This window comes from Cucumis melo, chromosome 10 (genome assembly GCF_025177605.1).
Source record: "Cucumis melo cultivar AY chromosome 10, USDA_Cmelo_AY_1.0, whole genome shotgun sequence".
Classification (NCBI taxonomy): Eukaryota; Viridiplantae; Streptophyta; class Magnoliopsida; order Cucurbitales; family Cucurbitaceae; genus Cucumis; species Cucumis melo.
Window position 1 is genome coordinate 3,338,774 of NC_066866.1, and position 16,688 is coordinate 3,355,461.

The window sequence follows — 16,688 nt, forward strand, 5'->3', positions numbered from 1 at the left end:
GTCAACATTTAGCTAACTATTCCACAACAGCTTACTACAATTAAGATTGTAAATCTAGAAGTGTTGAAATTTCCAAGTTTAATAATTGTATAGATACAATTTTAAAAATTTGAATTGATTCAATTCTAGCCTCTCTATTTTTACTATTATTATTTTGTTATAGATTTTTATTATTTTTTTATTTTTATTACTAGCATTTTTATTATAAATTTAAAAAAAAATTCACATCCCATGTTTTCTTTGCATAAAAGTTATTGCGATTATTTAGTTAATTTCCACTCAAAAGTTAAATTTAGGAAAGTTGTAAAAAATGACAAAATTTTATCAATTCATAAACATTGATAGACACTTATGTACTCCTATCAGCAACATTAATCGACAATGAAAGAAATTCATCAGTTTCTATTAATAAAAAATTCAAAAATTTATTATATTTTATAAATATTTTAGCATAGTTTAGTTATTTGTTTGAAATTTGTTATAATATATTTTTTTCTTATTTTGGAAAATATGATATTATGCCCTAAAAATTGGGCTGAAAAAAAGTTAAATGGGAAATGGAGAAAAGTGAGTGGGCGGCGAGTAATTTATTTATGTATTTCTTTTATGTTGGGGGGAGGGGTAGGGGCCAGAAGGAGGAGCCGTGTAGGTTTTAAAATAAAAAACATTATCTTCCAATACTGTATTTTCCACACCCCCTTTTTTAGTTATATTTTTTCATATTTCAAACACTATATAATAATAACATTAATTAACATTAAGATAATAAGAATGTGATATTTAGGTCAAATCACTTCCTAAACTCCACTTAGCCCACCCTTTGAAACTTAGTTTTTCTTTTATTTATTCTTCGCACCAACATTACTACGATCCATATAACTAATAAAGTAACGTGCATATACTAAAATTAAACAAATTTTTATATTTAATTAACATACATTTTAACTGGTTGTCGTATGGTTAGTTTAATCTAACTTTTATCGAACTTTCTAGGATAGGTCAGAAATATATTTCCGAAGTCTTGGTTAATTTTGGAAATATGTTTTAAGATTTATTAAAATTATGAAAATTATAATAACAAAGTCAATAATAAGTAAAAAAAATGGTATTTTAGCCAATAAAGATAATTGAATATAGTTGTTGGTTTTTTTACTACCCATATAATTTAATTATATTATGCAATAACAAAAGATCCTATTGAAAAGATAATATGTATAATGTTTTTAATAATATCATATATTGTAAAGTTTGTTAATTTGTTTTCTTCTACTTTTTCTTTTATCTATTATTGTTTTAATGTTATCTGAATGGCCTTTGTTCACGCAACAATCTAATTGAAAATCGACTCATGTTTTTAAAGTATAAGTTTAATATTATTCTATTTGTATCAATAAAAGAACGTTTGACAACCAATATGCGATTAAGTTCGATGGGTAATAAACCTCTTTGACCATTTAGGTGCAACGACAGTTTAAGAAGTTTATTATATTGTTGCTTGCATTACTCATATATAATAATCATCAACCTCCCTATCTATTTTATTCTGTAATAATTATAAATTCATCTCCTAAAAACCCTAATAGAGTAAAAGGATCGTTGCAAAAATAGCAAAAAAAAAAATTATGATAATATGGCCCATGTCATTACATTTTCAAAATTGCAAAAGTAGCAAATTTAAAAACGGATAGCCCTTTGATTGTCATCTGATAAATCTAATTACTTGTCATATTTACAATATGTAAAAAATAGGTGCTACGAGCTGTTTTTTTCCTAAATATTTTTGTCATTTGATGCAATTTTTCAAAGTTAAAATTATTGGATCGATCGACTCTATTGTGTCTATGTTCTTTTGCTTTCGGTTCTCAATAACTCACTCGTTTTTATGATTCATTGTTGTAAATATTATTTTTCTTTTACCACTATTACTTTCTTTTTAACCATCGTTGCTCGCTACAACTAAGACGAAGGAACTACTTAAAAAATAATTGTCTAGAAAAAGTAGAAACATAAATTGAAATAAAATAAGCAATAATGAGATTTCACATGCATGGTCAAACAAAGTCGATTATGTAAAAGTACTTCTACAAAAGGATTCCAAAATTCACAACTTAAGAACTTAGGTCAAATTTTCTTCTTTTAACATAGTCGAAAAAGTGCTCAATACCATTAAGTTGCAAAGTTTCAAAGTAGGAAAAAGTGCATAATTATTATAAGAATATTGAAAATAGTTAATTACTTATTCTAACATATATATATATGTGTGTGTGTGTGTGTTTATGATTATTAATAAATTTAAATTTTTTTAAAAGAATATAATTATTTATGATTATCTTTGCTTAAAAGAAAAACACACTATATTATAATAATGATTGCATATAATTTTCATATTACCCTCATCCGCATGCTTCACCACACCTGACTTTTCATAACCTCAAACACCAAAATGCCCATTCAAAAAAACAATAATTATTATATATATTTTTACTTTTATTTATTTATTTATCCAATCACAAACCAAAACTCATGAATTAAAATAAATAAATAAATAAATAAACCCTTTTTACCTGCACGAAAAGCAATAAAATACATATTTAGTTGATTAATTAATTAATCAATGAAAGAGATTAATTAAAGGAAATAATTTGTTGATTACGAGTTTCCACGTAGCCACAGCCACACACACAGTACGAGCTTATCACAAGATTAGTCATCTTTAATAGGATAGCGATGGGGATTTGGCGGTATTAATGAAATGAAAATTTGATGGTTAACGTTTCCGGTTCTTAATAACGGAATTATGGAATGGATAATATTCTTAAATTCTGAAATAAAAACAATTTAATTGAGGGATAGTGATGTAAATGAAGAAAGAGGAAGAGGGTAATTGGGTAAAATAACAGAGGGATAAAAATGGTAACAATTTAAAAAAGTGGTATGTACAAAGAAAGACAACTGGAAAACTCAAGGCACTTTGGGGGAAAACTAGTGCATCTCACCTACTGCCCACGAAATAAATTTGTTTGTTGTGTTTTTACATTAATTAAGAGAAAATACCCCAACTTAGCCATCTATATAAAACACATGGTAGGTTGTTATTAGGGCTGACCGTCGATTCGGAGGAATCGATTACCGTTACCGAATCAATTATGGTTAGTCTAATAAATGTTCGTATCGAGAAATAGAAGTCGGTCGATTGGCTTAATTTTTTCAAATATAATTTTGAATTTTTTTTTCTATTTGTAAATTCTCCCCTAACCCCACGCAAATAAACAAATTATTTAGACAGGTAACAAACAATTAGGATAAAGATGGAAAATGTAAGTTGTAACCAGTGATGCATTAACTACTTAATTCTATGGTCAACTAAGAAAACCATATATTTAATAGGAAAACACAGCAAGGATAATTTGTAAGGATTATGTAAACTATTTGAGTTCTTTAAAATATGTTACTTTTAAAACTATGAACCAATTTTGTAATGTAACTAATATTTTTGTGTTGTTTTTAACTTTTTAAATAAAAAATGACATCGACCTTCTATTAAAAATAAAACACAATGGTAAAAATGAGATTAGTAATTAAGTAAATAAGCAAATGAAAATGACTATTTCTAACGATTTTTTCCGTATACTTTCAATCGTTTAATTTTAATCTTTATAAATCACAACGAGGCATTCAACCTTAGTTTAAAAATATTTTGTTATTTAATTGAATGCACTGGAAAATGATTACTTAAATTGAACAAAATTTTTAAAAGTTGTTTTAATAGGGTGAGTGAGGGTAAAAGAGGGAGTTGAATTTGGGAAATTGGGCTCGAGGTTCTAGACCTGACCTGGCTGGCTCCTGGCTGCTGCCATTCTCCTCGTCCCACTCAACCATGTACGAAAAGTTACGGCCACGTGTAACATTCCCAGAGGATTGGGCCCAACTTACCTCGTAGACCTAACTTAGAAGGAGGGGGAGTGGGACCCACCGGCGCTAAGGCCCTATCCACTGGAATGGAACCGCGAGGGGGGAGGGAGGGGGGGGGGGGGGGGGTCCATATCCAAAGGGAGGTGGATAATGGACCACAAGAGGGGAGGAGTGGACATGTGCACACCACGTGAGAGAGATAGTGGTGGGGGCTCCATGGATTTTTTTTTAATAATAATAATAATAATAATAGAAAAAATAGGAAGAGGAGAAAAAAAAAAAAATGAAATTGGGATGATGATGATGATGATGGATGGGGGGGATGAGTTTATGTTTATCCATTTGCCGCGTTTTACGGGCATATCGAGAGACGGTTCGGTTGGGTAGGACGCATAAATTTAGGTTCAAATTTTGCTATTTTTAACCCTTCCTCCATTTCCTAAATATTTTAGTCTTTCCTACTGAAAATACACATTTTAAAAAACTACTTTTTTATTTATTTTTTTTTTTTTCAAATGTGAAAAAGGTGGGAAAGGAGAAAAAGATAAATTAGTGTAGGAAGATAAAGACTTTTTTAGGTTAAAAATAGTAATAAAGAATCATAATAATATTAAGAAGAAGAAGAAGAAGAAGAAAGAAGTATAGGATAGTATAGTGTTGTATGAGAGGTGGTCGTGGGTCCCAGGTGTATGTGGAATGTTCCAAACGTATCTTTCACGCCTTTGAGTATCAATACTCTTCCCTACCCGAAACCCCAACCTTAACGGTGCGTAGTTTTTACAGCCTTTAAAAACTCTATCACGATCTAGGGTAAAAACATTATGTTCAAATTCTGTATTATAATACTATGTAATAAAGAATTACACTGTTAAAAAACAGTACATAGGTGCTGTTAATTCTGCGTGTTGTGGGTTTTTAGATTTTATTGATGTTAAAGCAAATTTAAGTTAGTGATAATGGTCGTCCACTTTTATCTCATAAAGTTGAAGATTAAATCTACTATCAGTACATTTTAGTTCTATACGAATATATTTTAAAATTCAAGAATAACGAGGTTAAAAAAGCACTGATGATTAACAAACATATATAATTTGAAGATTTATTAAAACTACAGTAAAAAGAAGGAGAATAAATAAAACTTAAAATATAAGAACCATAAATGTAAGGGTTTTGTTAAGTGTCCATTAAGTTTGGTGGAGTTAGAATTTTGAGAATGTAGGTGTGCAAGAGGGAATTCTTCGTATTTATTTTTCAAGTAAAAAGGACGACAATGGAAAAACACGAACTCCACACGCCAAACTAATTATTATTTTAAAACCCCAATATTTTATTTAAATGCATTAATTTCGGGTTTTGTTTCTCAACTTCAATTAAAAATATTTTGTTTTCGTAATCTTTAAGATTAAATTTAAACATATTTAAATTAAGTCCCTTAGAATTACTTCTACAAAAATACATTAATTCATCTACTTAAAGAGCAAAATCCTAATACGTAAAAATTTTAAGTTAACATCTAATTTTCAACTTTTACATTTTTTTTTATTATTTAATCGTCAGAAATAGAAAATTTAAAAATATATTTACACTTTACAGAAAGATTAAAAATAATTAATTTTGTTTTTAGAGATTTTGTCAGTAGATAATAAATAGTTTATTAATTTTTTTCACGTACAAATTAATTTTTTTTGATTTTTTAAAAAAACTATTTTCTTATATTTAAAAATTAATTTATAACAAACAAACTTTATCACACTGAATGATAATTTCCATTTTTAAATCATAAAATAAAACCGATTTGAAGTCTGTTTTTACTTATTATATCGAAAATGAGATGTTTTTGTATTTATCTACTAAACACTACGATCTACGTATTCAAATTTAAACGCAAATTTACAAAGCACTATTTTACTTTTTCTTTTTTTTTTGCAATTGATTATTCTAAAATCAGGATAATTATTTTAAAAGCTTTGACATGTTTCTTTTAAGTCTTTAATATGTGACAAAGTCATGTAATAAGTTTTATAAATAAGAAATTTTGTTTTTAATATATTGGGCACTTGTTAGAACTTTTCAAATAGCTTTTAAAACTTTGACCATTTAATTTTGTCTCATGTTTTCACATTTTTCTTTCAAATCGATCTATTTGCTAAAAACTTATTTAAATACTACTTTTACATGCTCATCCAGTAAAATTTTGATAGCAAGTGATTTTGAAAATAAAAAAATATCGATTCTAATCAATTCTAAACATGTTGTTGTATTAGTCGGAAATTAAATCATGATTTAAGTTATTGCATAACTATACTTATAATAATTGATTTTTTTTTTAATCTAGCTACCTATTTATTTGTCTAAGATATGAGATTAGAAGTCTTCGTTTAATATAAGGTTAGACATTTGAAAATGTACATTGAATCTATGAACATCGTCAATACGTTGAGGTGGTAAAAGTAAAGTAAAACTATGTATCTTTGTCACGTTGACTTTGAATACCTAACACATTTGGTTCCTCCGTGGAAGCTTCAACGATCCAAGTAGGATTAAGAAAAATAAAAGTTAGTTTATCTAAAGTAATCAAATTTTAATTTGTTTTTTTAAATGACATTGATCTATATCAAATCAATATTTAGATACAATTTTCTTTTTTCAGTAGCAGCTTCTGATGGATTGTTATGTTTGTTTATTTATTTATTTTTTAATGGATGGATGTAGTGTGTTGATGTAATTATTATCATTTATACATTTGATTTTGACTTTAGTAAAAAATGCTAAAAAGTCTTTAGATTTTGTGTTAATGAGCTCATGGATGATGATTTCTTTTAAAGTCTGATTTTAAGCCTCATTGCATTTTTGTTGAAATTTGTGGATAACTTCCTTGTACCAATTGAGTTTTATTAAGAAACTTCACTAATCAAATTCACTATTTTATGAGTGGGACTTTTACTAACTTATTTAACTATATCATTTATTTGACAAAGTATAAATATTTTATTATATATATATATATAGTCTTTATATTTTGTCCTTACAATTTTTTATATTTTCATCTCGTCCTCGTTGTAACTATTTAGGTACATATGCTTGAAGTAGTGTATTTTTTAATCTACGAGTGTGATCTTAATTATAAATATAAAAAATTAAAATTTGATGGTACATACATGTTTGAAGGAATAATCACGTTACTTCCAAGTACAATTATTTAGAAACTACAATATAACGATGGAGATATGTTTACACGTTTTTTGTCCCGTTACAATTATTCCAGTTGAAATGATATTTTCTCATGTACAGGTGTAATTTAAATCATCAATATGAAAAATTGAATATCTAAGGATGGAGATATGTTTGAACAAACATTTACACGTTTTTTTCTTTAAAATTTTTGTATATTCCTTTTTGTCTTTTCTTTTACCATAGTTAAAATTATATTGGTTAAACAATCTAAAATAATTATATAATCTTTAAAAAATTATCTACTAAAACAAACTATAAATTTAACATGTTATAGACTAGTACAAAATCAAAGTAGTTCAAGTAATTTTTCAAATCTCGAATGCTAGTTGTAGAGTATCATAAATATACAGGAGGTGGAACACCTAAATACAAGTTAAGTGGTTAAGACATATACATTCAATTAAGATGTTGAGTTGAGAGAAAAAAAACGAATAACTTCCCGTTCTCGTAAGGAGGGACGAGACATGAACGACCAACTACTTTTATATATAACTTTTCAAATTCTTTTTATTTTGTTAAAATATTGTTTCAGTCTTCTTTCTCTGAGTTTTCTTTATTTTGGTCAATATATTTTAATAGTTTATTGTTTTTCTTAAGCATAAAATCTCTATCAACATTCCTTCCATGGGTGTGGAAATAAATTCACAATCTCATTGTTTTGGATGATGTTTATTATGATTATTACTATTTTTATTTTCTTTAGTACATTATTTTTATAATCCATCGTTTTATTTAAAAGATTAAATTCTGAACACAAAATTTAAAATTCATTGAAATCACATTATGATTCATCAAAACATAAATTTATGAAATCTAAAAATACAAAATACAAAACAAATAACTTTTTCTCATATCTGTTGAGATGTTAAGAGTTTCATGTTGGAAAAACTAAGAAGACTTACACTACTTCTTGTAAGGTAGATGAACTACTCTTTTCATTGTTAATTGATTTTAAGATGAAACTCAATACTATGAGATCCACCGATATATATATATATATATTCTTAGACGATAAAGTTTGGATTTAGATAGTTTTGATTTTAAATTTAGAAAAAAGTAAGAATTAAATTGAATAGGGACGTTGAATTAAATTTAATTAGATAATTATTAAAGTAAGGCCGCCGGTCCGCCACCTCTGACGTGGGCCAGCCACCGGGATGGTGACCAACCAGGCACCAGCTTTTTTTTTTTTTTTTAAGAAAAAGTTTATCCAATTATTTGAATTTTAATTCTATAATTGTAAGTACAACTTTTATTTTATACAAATTAATCTTGAATCATTACAAATATGTTTTAAAAATTTTCCACTTGTCCAAATCGTTGATTTCAAGTTTATTTAATTCTAGTTTTTACACATTAAATTGTTCAATTTTACTTCTCTTGATAAACCTTAAAATTAATAAAAAAAGAATAATCCTTTTCATGCACAAAACTAAAAAGAAAACGTGATTATGAACTTGTTTAGAATAATTTAAGGAAAAAAAAATGTATTTTCATTTAAACAACTTTTCAAAAATGTTCTTTAAAGAAAAACACGTGTTTTTGGCAACTTTCTTTTTTCAAAAGTATTCTTGGTTAAAACTTGTTTAATTTGTAATAGAGTAAAAGATTATAACTGTCTTTTTTCAAAAGTATTCTTAGTTAAAACTTGTTTGATTTGTAATAGAGTAAAAGATTATGTATATGTGTGTATATATATATATATATATGTATTGACTAAAGTTCAACAACAATCATTGCAGATGGTGGTTTGAGGTGGTCAAAGATAGTCACTTTAAAATGATAATTAGAGGTTGGTGATAGTTGTCATTGAAAGTCAAATAATGACAATAATAATAATTAAAAAAAAAAACGGTTGACAAAAGTTGACAAAAATAATAGTTACCATAAAACAATTGACAAAAATAAGCCGACAACGATCATAGAAAAATGACGAACAAAAGTTGATAGGCAACATCCACAAAAAAGAGGTGAAAGCAATTTGATCGACGACAGTTGGCAAAGATGGTTGGTGAGAATAAATGTGTCGGTCAGATTGTTTCATATACATTACAAATTAGGGAGACTAACTATTAAACATGCAAAATTTATTTTTTTAAAAGTTAGTTTTAGGCGTTTACCCTAAACCACACTATTTTATAAATTCATTTTTTTCAAAATTTATTTTATGCAGTTGCCAAACATATGATCTTTTTTCTTCAAAATGACTTAGATTTTAATTTAATCGAATGAAAATACAATCCAAACACATCCTATGTCTTTTGAGACTAATGTTAATAATTAATTAATTTTTTTCTAAATAAAATAAAGATTTAATAAAAGTTCAAAATTAATTTTGTTGGATGTTTCAAACTATTATGTAGTAGAATCTTTCATCTAATAATTCACATAATAATAAAAAAGTAGAAAAGGGTATAATAAAAAAACATTTTTAATAAAGGTACAGGGAACAAACATATCTAATGTCGATATAATGTAGACATCCAAAGTGACATTAGAACGACTAATAATATATGACCCAGATTTATTAGTATCCATATCGATAATTATACACAATATTATTTAAATATATATATAAACAAAAATAAGAATAATATGTTTGTTCTAAAATTCCCCTAAATTAATAAGTCCCAAAATCATACCTAACCTATAGCTGTTAAGATGTCTCATTGACATTCTCAATTGTGACCAGACAACAAGTCAAAAAAAGAATCTATATAGTGAAAAGCACAAGGAAAATAATTAGCTAATTTAATTAGTATATGTTTAAATCTAATTTATTGCTGGATTACTACTTTCTACCAAAAAGAAAAAAATAAATCTGAATCTTAACTCTAGTTAGGAAATGAGTAACATTAGTTACAATTAATACACATAAATGAAACTAATATGCATCTTTATCAAAAAGTTAATTGAGTTATGTTAGTACAAAAAGTTCTTTTTTTTCTTTAACCCTTTTCATTAATTTTCTTCTTCTTCTCATTTTTCTCAAATCCACACTTTGAATTTTCTATGCATTCTTTTTTTCTTTTTCTTTTCATTATTTTACAGATATTACAACTTTCTATACCCATATGTACATAGAAATATGGTACTATGGTCAAAATTAAACAAGATACATCATACCCACCTCAAGAGTTGATGATGAATGTGATAAACCTACTGGGAAGTCAGCTTCTCTGCTGTTTTTTCTCAAGAACTCGTAAATGAAGTCAATCGACACCCTTTTCAGCATGCTTGATCCTTGTTTTGATTTCATGTGTGATCGTCCTATTATGTAAGCTACTCCTCCTTCTCTTGCTTCCCTTAGGTCATGTAATTCTTCCATTGCATCGGTGTTGATTTTCGGGCTCTCGGGTAAGATGAAGCGTACTCTTTTTCTCAATTGAACTGGAGCTGGTGACCTTATTTCTCTTGTATCTGAAGCTTGGTACAGTTCTTCAGAGTCTTCATCGTTATCGGTCTCGGCCATCTGAATCCTATCTTCATGGTTAGAAGATGTCCCGACGACAGACATCTTTTCACCGTCTGTATCAAAGTCCAGTTTACAATCACTGGACTGTGGAGTCCCTGACCTTATAAACTCTGCTATGCTGCATATAAGATCATTCTCAAACTCTACATCGTCTTTGTGAACATCTCGATACCCATATCGTGCAATGCACCGATAGAGTCTGTATTCACTCGTATCAATACGACCTATTAGAAACCGTTCTTCTGGTCTTACATGTGGCACTGGGACATGTTTGATGCAAAGGAAAACAAGAACTTGATGGAAGGCAGGAATATTGGTGACAAAGTGGGTGAAGATACCGGGGATACCCGAAACAAGCTCTGTCTGTACAACACCAATCCCACGGACTCTTACAATGCCTAAGCTGCGACCCAAACTAAGTAGCCAGTTAATAGAAACCTTGTTTTGGATATCAAATTCAAACTTCTTAAGAGTTCCGTAGTGCCAGACATACATAACGATCAGGAATACAAGAGAAATCGCGATAGGAACCCAAGCTCCTTCAAGAAATTTTATGAGAGAAGCTGAGAAGTAGAGAGATTCAATTGTGCCAAAGAAGAAGATGAAGCCTATTGCAAGAAATACACTTCGGTGCCAGCACAGGACAATAACGAGCGACATCAAGCATGTAGTAACAAGCATCACAGTTATCACTGCCAAACCTGAAGACAAACGTTTTAAAAGAAGAGTTTTTAGCTAAAAAAAAAAAAGTGCAACAATTAGACGATTGCTTTAATACGTCTACAACCAAAAATAGAATCATACCTGACGCATGGCCCAAGCGCTTAGTGTCTCTGAAACCTAAGGTAACAGCCAAGCACAACAGCATCAAAATCCAATTGACCTCTGGGATATAGATCTGACCATGAACTTTCGAAGACGTATGAATAATTTTGACCCGAGGAAAGCAACCCAAAGCAGAGCACTGCTTTATAATCGAGAAAGTTCCGGTGATTATAGCCTGACTTCCTACTACTGCTGCAAGCACAGCAATTATAAGGACAGGCCACTTCAATTTATCTGGAAATAGAAAAGAAAATTCAATCAGCCAACTAACTCCCAATCATTAATATATCTGAGATAACCTTCATGGGGAAACCAATCTTAAGACCCACCAGGAACAGATACATAAAACCCAATCGGATGTTCATTTGAAGAGGGATGATGTTGAGACAGATAAGCAGCTTGCCCCATGTATGCTAGGAGGAGAGATGGATAAACCATAAAAGTGAAAGCAATCTGCATGGGTTTTAAGACAGACATAAGTTAGCAAATGGTAGAGATGAACAAGGAACACTTCAGAAAAGATAAACACTAATGCTATGATTAGCAACATTATACAGACTTTAGCAAGCACAAACTATTGCAAAGCCAATCTCAAACATCAATTTTCAAATATGCAGGGAACTGTAAAGGCACAGTAAATGATGGGTTATCACTAATCTCAGTCAGAAGAACAAAGACCTCATGTTATAGAATTCAAAAAGGAAGAGACCCGTAGCGTATGAACCATCATAGATTGACTTAGTGATAAAAAGGGAGATATAGTCTCCATAACTAACTAAGAAGTCATGGGTTCAATCCATAGTAGCCACCTACCTAGATAGAAAATAATTTTCTACAAGTTTCTTGACGCCTAAATATTGTAGGAACAGGTGGGTTGTCTTAAAAAAAAAGTCATAATGACCAGAAAAAACTGCATATTGTGTCTTAATATAGAGAAAGCTCTTGTGAGAAGGCATCTTTATGAGGGAAATACATTAGGCACTGAAATCAAGACAAATGGACTGAAATGGAATAGTTATACGAATAACACGCATAAAAGGAATTCATTAAACAGATAAAGAAAGGTGATTGCATGAATTCTCAGTAACACATTGACCAAGCAAGCAAGTTAACAATGGGATGCATGAGATAGATATTTAAAGAAGAGATTTAGAGAATATAGACAAAATTGCCTTGTACTTATGCTACAATAAGAGAAGAGAACTGTGTCGTCTATTGCAAGAATGGTGGCAAAACATCCTCCTATGGAGTTTCTAACAATACAAGACATAACGAAGACATATTATATAATTGAGATGGGCATCATAAGTAGAGGTTGATCACTGATGGCAGTTAATAAGAACATAGTACATAATAAAAAATGGGTCATCCAATCAAAGATGCTATCTCAAAGAAATATTGCATGGTTTAAAAGAAAAGTCCTCACTGGTAATAGAGATAGACCAAAATTCAAAATCGTACCTTAATTGACAACTGAGAAAAATGACCAAGGTCAGCAAACATCGCCTCTGAACCTTTAAAAATATGAACATACCCATATGTGATTGACAAGCGAATGACTTTGCTTGAAATGATACAACATGATAAATCAAAGCAAATGAGTAAAATTTACCAGTAATGCACAACATTATTCCACCAAGTGACATCCAGCCTCCTTTTTGGGTTTTCTTAAGAAATTGGAACATGTAACGAGGAGAAATTGCTCTATAAACACGGGGATTCCAGTGGATAATATTGTAAAGGCCAATGACACTAATACACAATAGCCAAACTATCACTATGGGAGCAAACAAGAAGCCGATCCTGTGCGTGCCATAGTGTTGAAGAGCAAACAAGCATATCAGTACGACGCAAGCAATTGGGATCACTATATCTGCAGGAATGTCGATTTACATGAGACAAGTTGGAGAGCGTCCAATATTAGAAATTATCATGCAGACGTAAAAGAAAAAATTGATGAGTTGAGGTACTGGTTGAATAAGAAAGAAACAAAATAATCGAGCAGATTAAATGAACTGTCTTCTTTTTTCCTTTATTGAAAATAGTCAAAATAGATCGGTATCTTTCCTCATAGTAGAACAACACCCCACCCAGTATCCCAACTAAAAATCATTACTTGCAATGACATTATATTCTCCGTACATTTGAATAGTGATATGGAAGCTGGGTGTGATTCTGGAAGTTATGGAAGTAGTCAGTAATAGACTATTGTGACAGCAAATAAGGCACTACAGAAAATGAATACTCATTCACCATAAATCATAAAAGCGGGTTGAAGGATCAAATAATCATTAAATGTTATTATTTCTATAATAAAAGCACACCCTTGCCAATAGTGATTTTACTTTGATTTCCATACTTATAATTATAACTAAGGTGCATACCTAAAAGGGACGAAGCATTTCTTTCTAGGCTTCTAGGAGCAGTCAAGAAAAACCAAAAACTCCCTTAAGCAAAAGAGAGAGGCCAAATGGCTCCAAGTTGCTCGCATAGTTACTACCCTTCTTAATTTTTCAACCTCATTCTTAAACTGCAAGTTTCTATTTTCTCCCATTCATCTAACTGTTCTACATCATTTAAGTCTTTTTCCCTACTTCTTATTAGTGAAAGAGAAGAATCATACTGCCAAAGTTCAGTATTCTACACAGTGTTCCCTCTTCTCATACACTACCCTCCAACAGTTATATAAGTAGTGGGATGTTAAGTCCTATCCCATACAGTAAACAATTCAATACAATAGATTGCAACTTGGGATGAGACTTGTCAAGATGGTCTCACAAGTTAGCATAGCAATAAATACTGTATACAACTGTTTGTGATGATTGCATAACATATGAAAAAAAAGGACAGTGACCTCTCATTCATAAGAAGACAAGTGAAGTTCAATGCTCAAAAACAACATTTTAAAACAATATCCAACAGTTTGGACAAAAATTGATAGAATTCAGTTAATGGAAATTCATTTCTAACTTTCTCCCTCCCCATCTCCTCTGTGAATTTTTCTACTTCTAGTCCTCAGAAACAAACAAGACTAATTCCAATTAAACATAAGCAAGTGTAGATTCTTACATTGGTGATGTTCTTTTGCCATGGTATGCTCAAGGCCAGAAACCGCCGAAAGAACTGACAAGAAGTTAAAACAAACATCCAATTTAAGAAACCCAACAGAGAAAAAAATTGAAACAGTGACACTTAATGTTAAAGATGATTACCGGAAATAGCTGGTGTTAAGATGCCATCCCCTATCACCATGCAAGTCCCAATTAAAGCAAGAACAAGCAAGAATTTCTGCAGAACCCGACGCTTTTCTAGTGCTGATTTGAGTTTAAATCCAAAACTTTGTTGAGATGATGGACCAAGGACATTCATCTTATACTCAGTAAGTTCAGAATCAGCCAACTGGGTATTAGGCAATGAGCTAACTCGAGCATGTCGACACAGTAATGAATACAGAGCAAATGTCCCACCCTCCCCATTATCATCAGCTTTAAGAACGATAAATATGTACTTGAGCAAAGGAACAATGGTGAGAGTCCAGAAAACAAAGGACAAAACCCCATAAATCTCATCGTTGCTCTTGGAATGACTTATATCTTCTTCTGCAAAAGTGTTCCTATACACATATAAAGGCGAAGTTCCCAACTCTCCATAAACAACCCCAAGACTCTGATAAGCCATCATCAAAATCGTCTTCCATGAATCTTTCTACAGAAGCAAAACAGTAAAATCGACATGGGTTTCAAGTGAAATCACTAAAAAATGGAATTGAAATGAAAAGGGGAGAAGTTAAAATGCATGTAATAGAATGTACAGAACTTACCTTCGCGTTCTTTTCACTAACAACTCCACTTTCCAGATCCATAACCATAGAAGGGTCAAGTTTTCAAAAGTTGAATAGAAGCATTTTCAACTCAAAAACTCAAATCTCTATTTGGGGGAAACTTTATACGACTACAAGACACCGTCCTCAAACAGCTCTTCGAGAGAAGGAAAGAAGACGGATAGCGAAACAAAAAGTATTTTAAAAATCCCAGATCCACGATGAGTTGCCTACGAATGCCAGATACTGAAGAAACCCATTTTTTTATTTCTCGAAATTCAATAAAAAATTTCAACCAGAAAACTCAACGAAAACGAAAATGCAAAACGCCCTTTACTACTTTGGAGAAAATACAGGAATATACTAACAACCCAAAAGTCTCTGCAACACTAAAATGAGAAAATAGAACAAAAATACACAAACATATATATATTACACATACGTGTCTCTATAGTGAGAGAAAGAAAGGGATGTATGGAGAACGAACACGAAAAGCCACGGAAAGAAAAAAAAGAAGAAAACCCTTTGAAAATCAGAGAGAATATTTTTCGTAATCATTCAGAAAGGGACTAAGAAATGAAGATTTCAAATGGTGTTAAATCTTAAGCTCTACTTTATGTAAGAAAATGAAATTTCCAGTGTGAAGCAATAAAACCCACTTGAGTTTTCGAGAGTCGAAGTGGAAGAAGAAGAAGAAAAAAGAAGAAGAAAGAAGAGAAACCAACCGCTATTTACTTCTTCAGCATTTCTTTTAACAATTTAGCAAAGAAGAAGAAGAAGCAGAAGATAAAAAAAAATTAGAAGTACATTCCTTTTTGTCTGATTTTGGAGGACAGATGTCATTGAAAATTTGCAATTAGTCCTGTTTGTTTACCAGAAAAGAAATGAACTCGGTGAATTTGGGGCCGAGTTGACTCAACATATTGATGACGTAACTGACATGGAAGTGCTGCACATAACCATGCCAAATTCCCAACCACCGATTGAGACTGCTTGGATATTCATTCTTTGGGGGGGGGGGGGGGGGGGGGGGGGAAGAACAGCTATGATTTTGAAATCAAGAATTAAAAATCAAAACTTTGACTAAACAGCAGGGTTAAAATGGTATCAGATCAACAATAACACTTATTTAATTCAAGGGTTTTGTTGTTTATGATGTTAGTCACCAAAAAATTCCATTAAAAAGGGGGAAAAACTAGGAGAGATCTACAAATAGAAACCAAGTCAAAGTTTTCAAGCAATTGTTCATGAATGATAAATTAAAAACATCAAAAGAAGGAAAGTCTTCCTGAGGTGAATATTTTCTGATTAGTTCTTTGGGTATTGATCAAGTTTGGAAATTTTGGATGACTTTATATGAAAGAACAAAGGGAAATTTGGATGTATTCTTGTTTGAGGGAATCCTTTCCAAGTGAAATTCAT

At 30.5% G+C, this 16,688-nt stretch overlaps 1 protein-coding gene across 1 annotated transcript; it reads right to left on the bottom strand.

Moving 5' to 3' along the window:
• Positions 1–10,025: 10,025 nt before the first annotated feature.
• LOC103489021 (potassium transporter 6) lies at positions 10,026–16,224 on the bottom strand. The gene is made up of 8 exons (XM_008448006.3): positions 15,267–16,224; positions 14,659–15,151; positions 14,516–14,569; positions 13,059–13,319; positions 12,908–12,960; positions 11,776–11,899; positions 11,426–11,680; positions 10,026–11,322 (listed from the first exon to the last, which is right to left on the bottom strand). Exons 1-8 carry the CDS (start codon positions 15,312–15,314, stop codon positions 10,253–10,255), a joined length of 2,358 nt encoding a protein of 785 aa, XP_008446228.3. The 5' UTR covers positions 15,315–16,224; the 3' UTR covers positions 10,026–10,252.
• Between the last annotated feature and the right edge of the window lie 464 nt (positions 16,225–16,688).

Excerpts from the sequence above, each read along its gene's own strand:
- LOC103489021 (XM_008448006.3), bottom strand. The coding sequence starts at position 15,314 with ATGGTTATGGATCTGGAAAGTGGAGTTGTTAGTGAAAAGAACGCGAAG. Across the intron at positions 13,320-14,515 it reads GGCAAAAGAACATCACCAAT|ATATAGTGATCCCAATTGCT; the intron begins GTAAGAATCTAC and ends ACATTCCTGCAG. Across the intron at positions 11,681-11,775 it reads GTTTTATGTATCTGTTCCTG|ATAAATTGAAGTGGCCTGTC; the intron begins GTGGGTCTTAAG and ends TTCTATTTCCAG.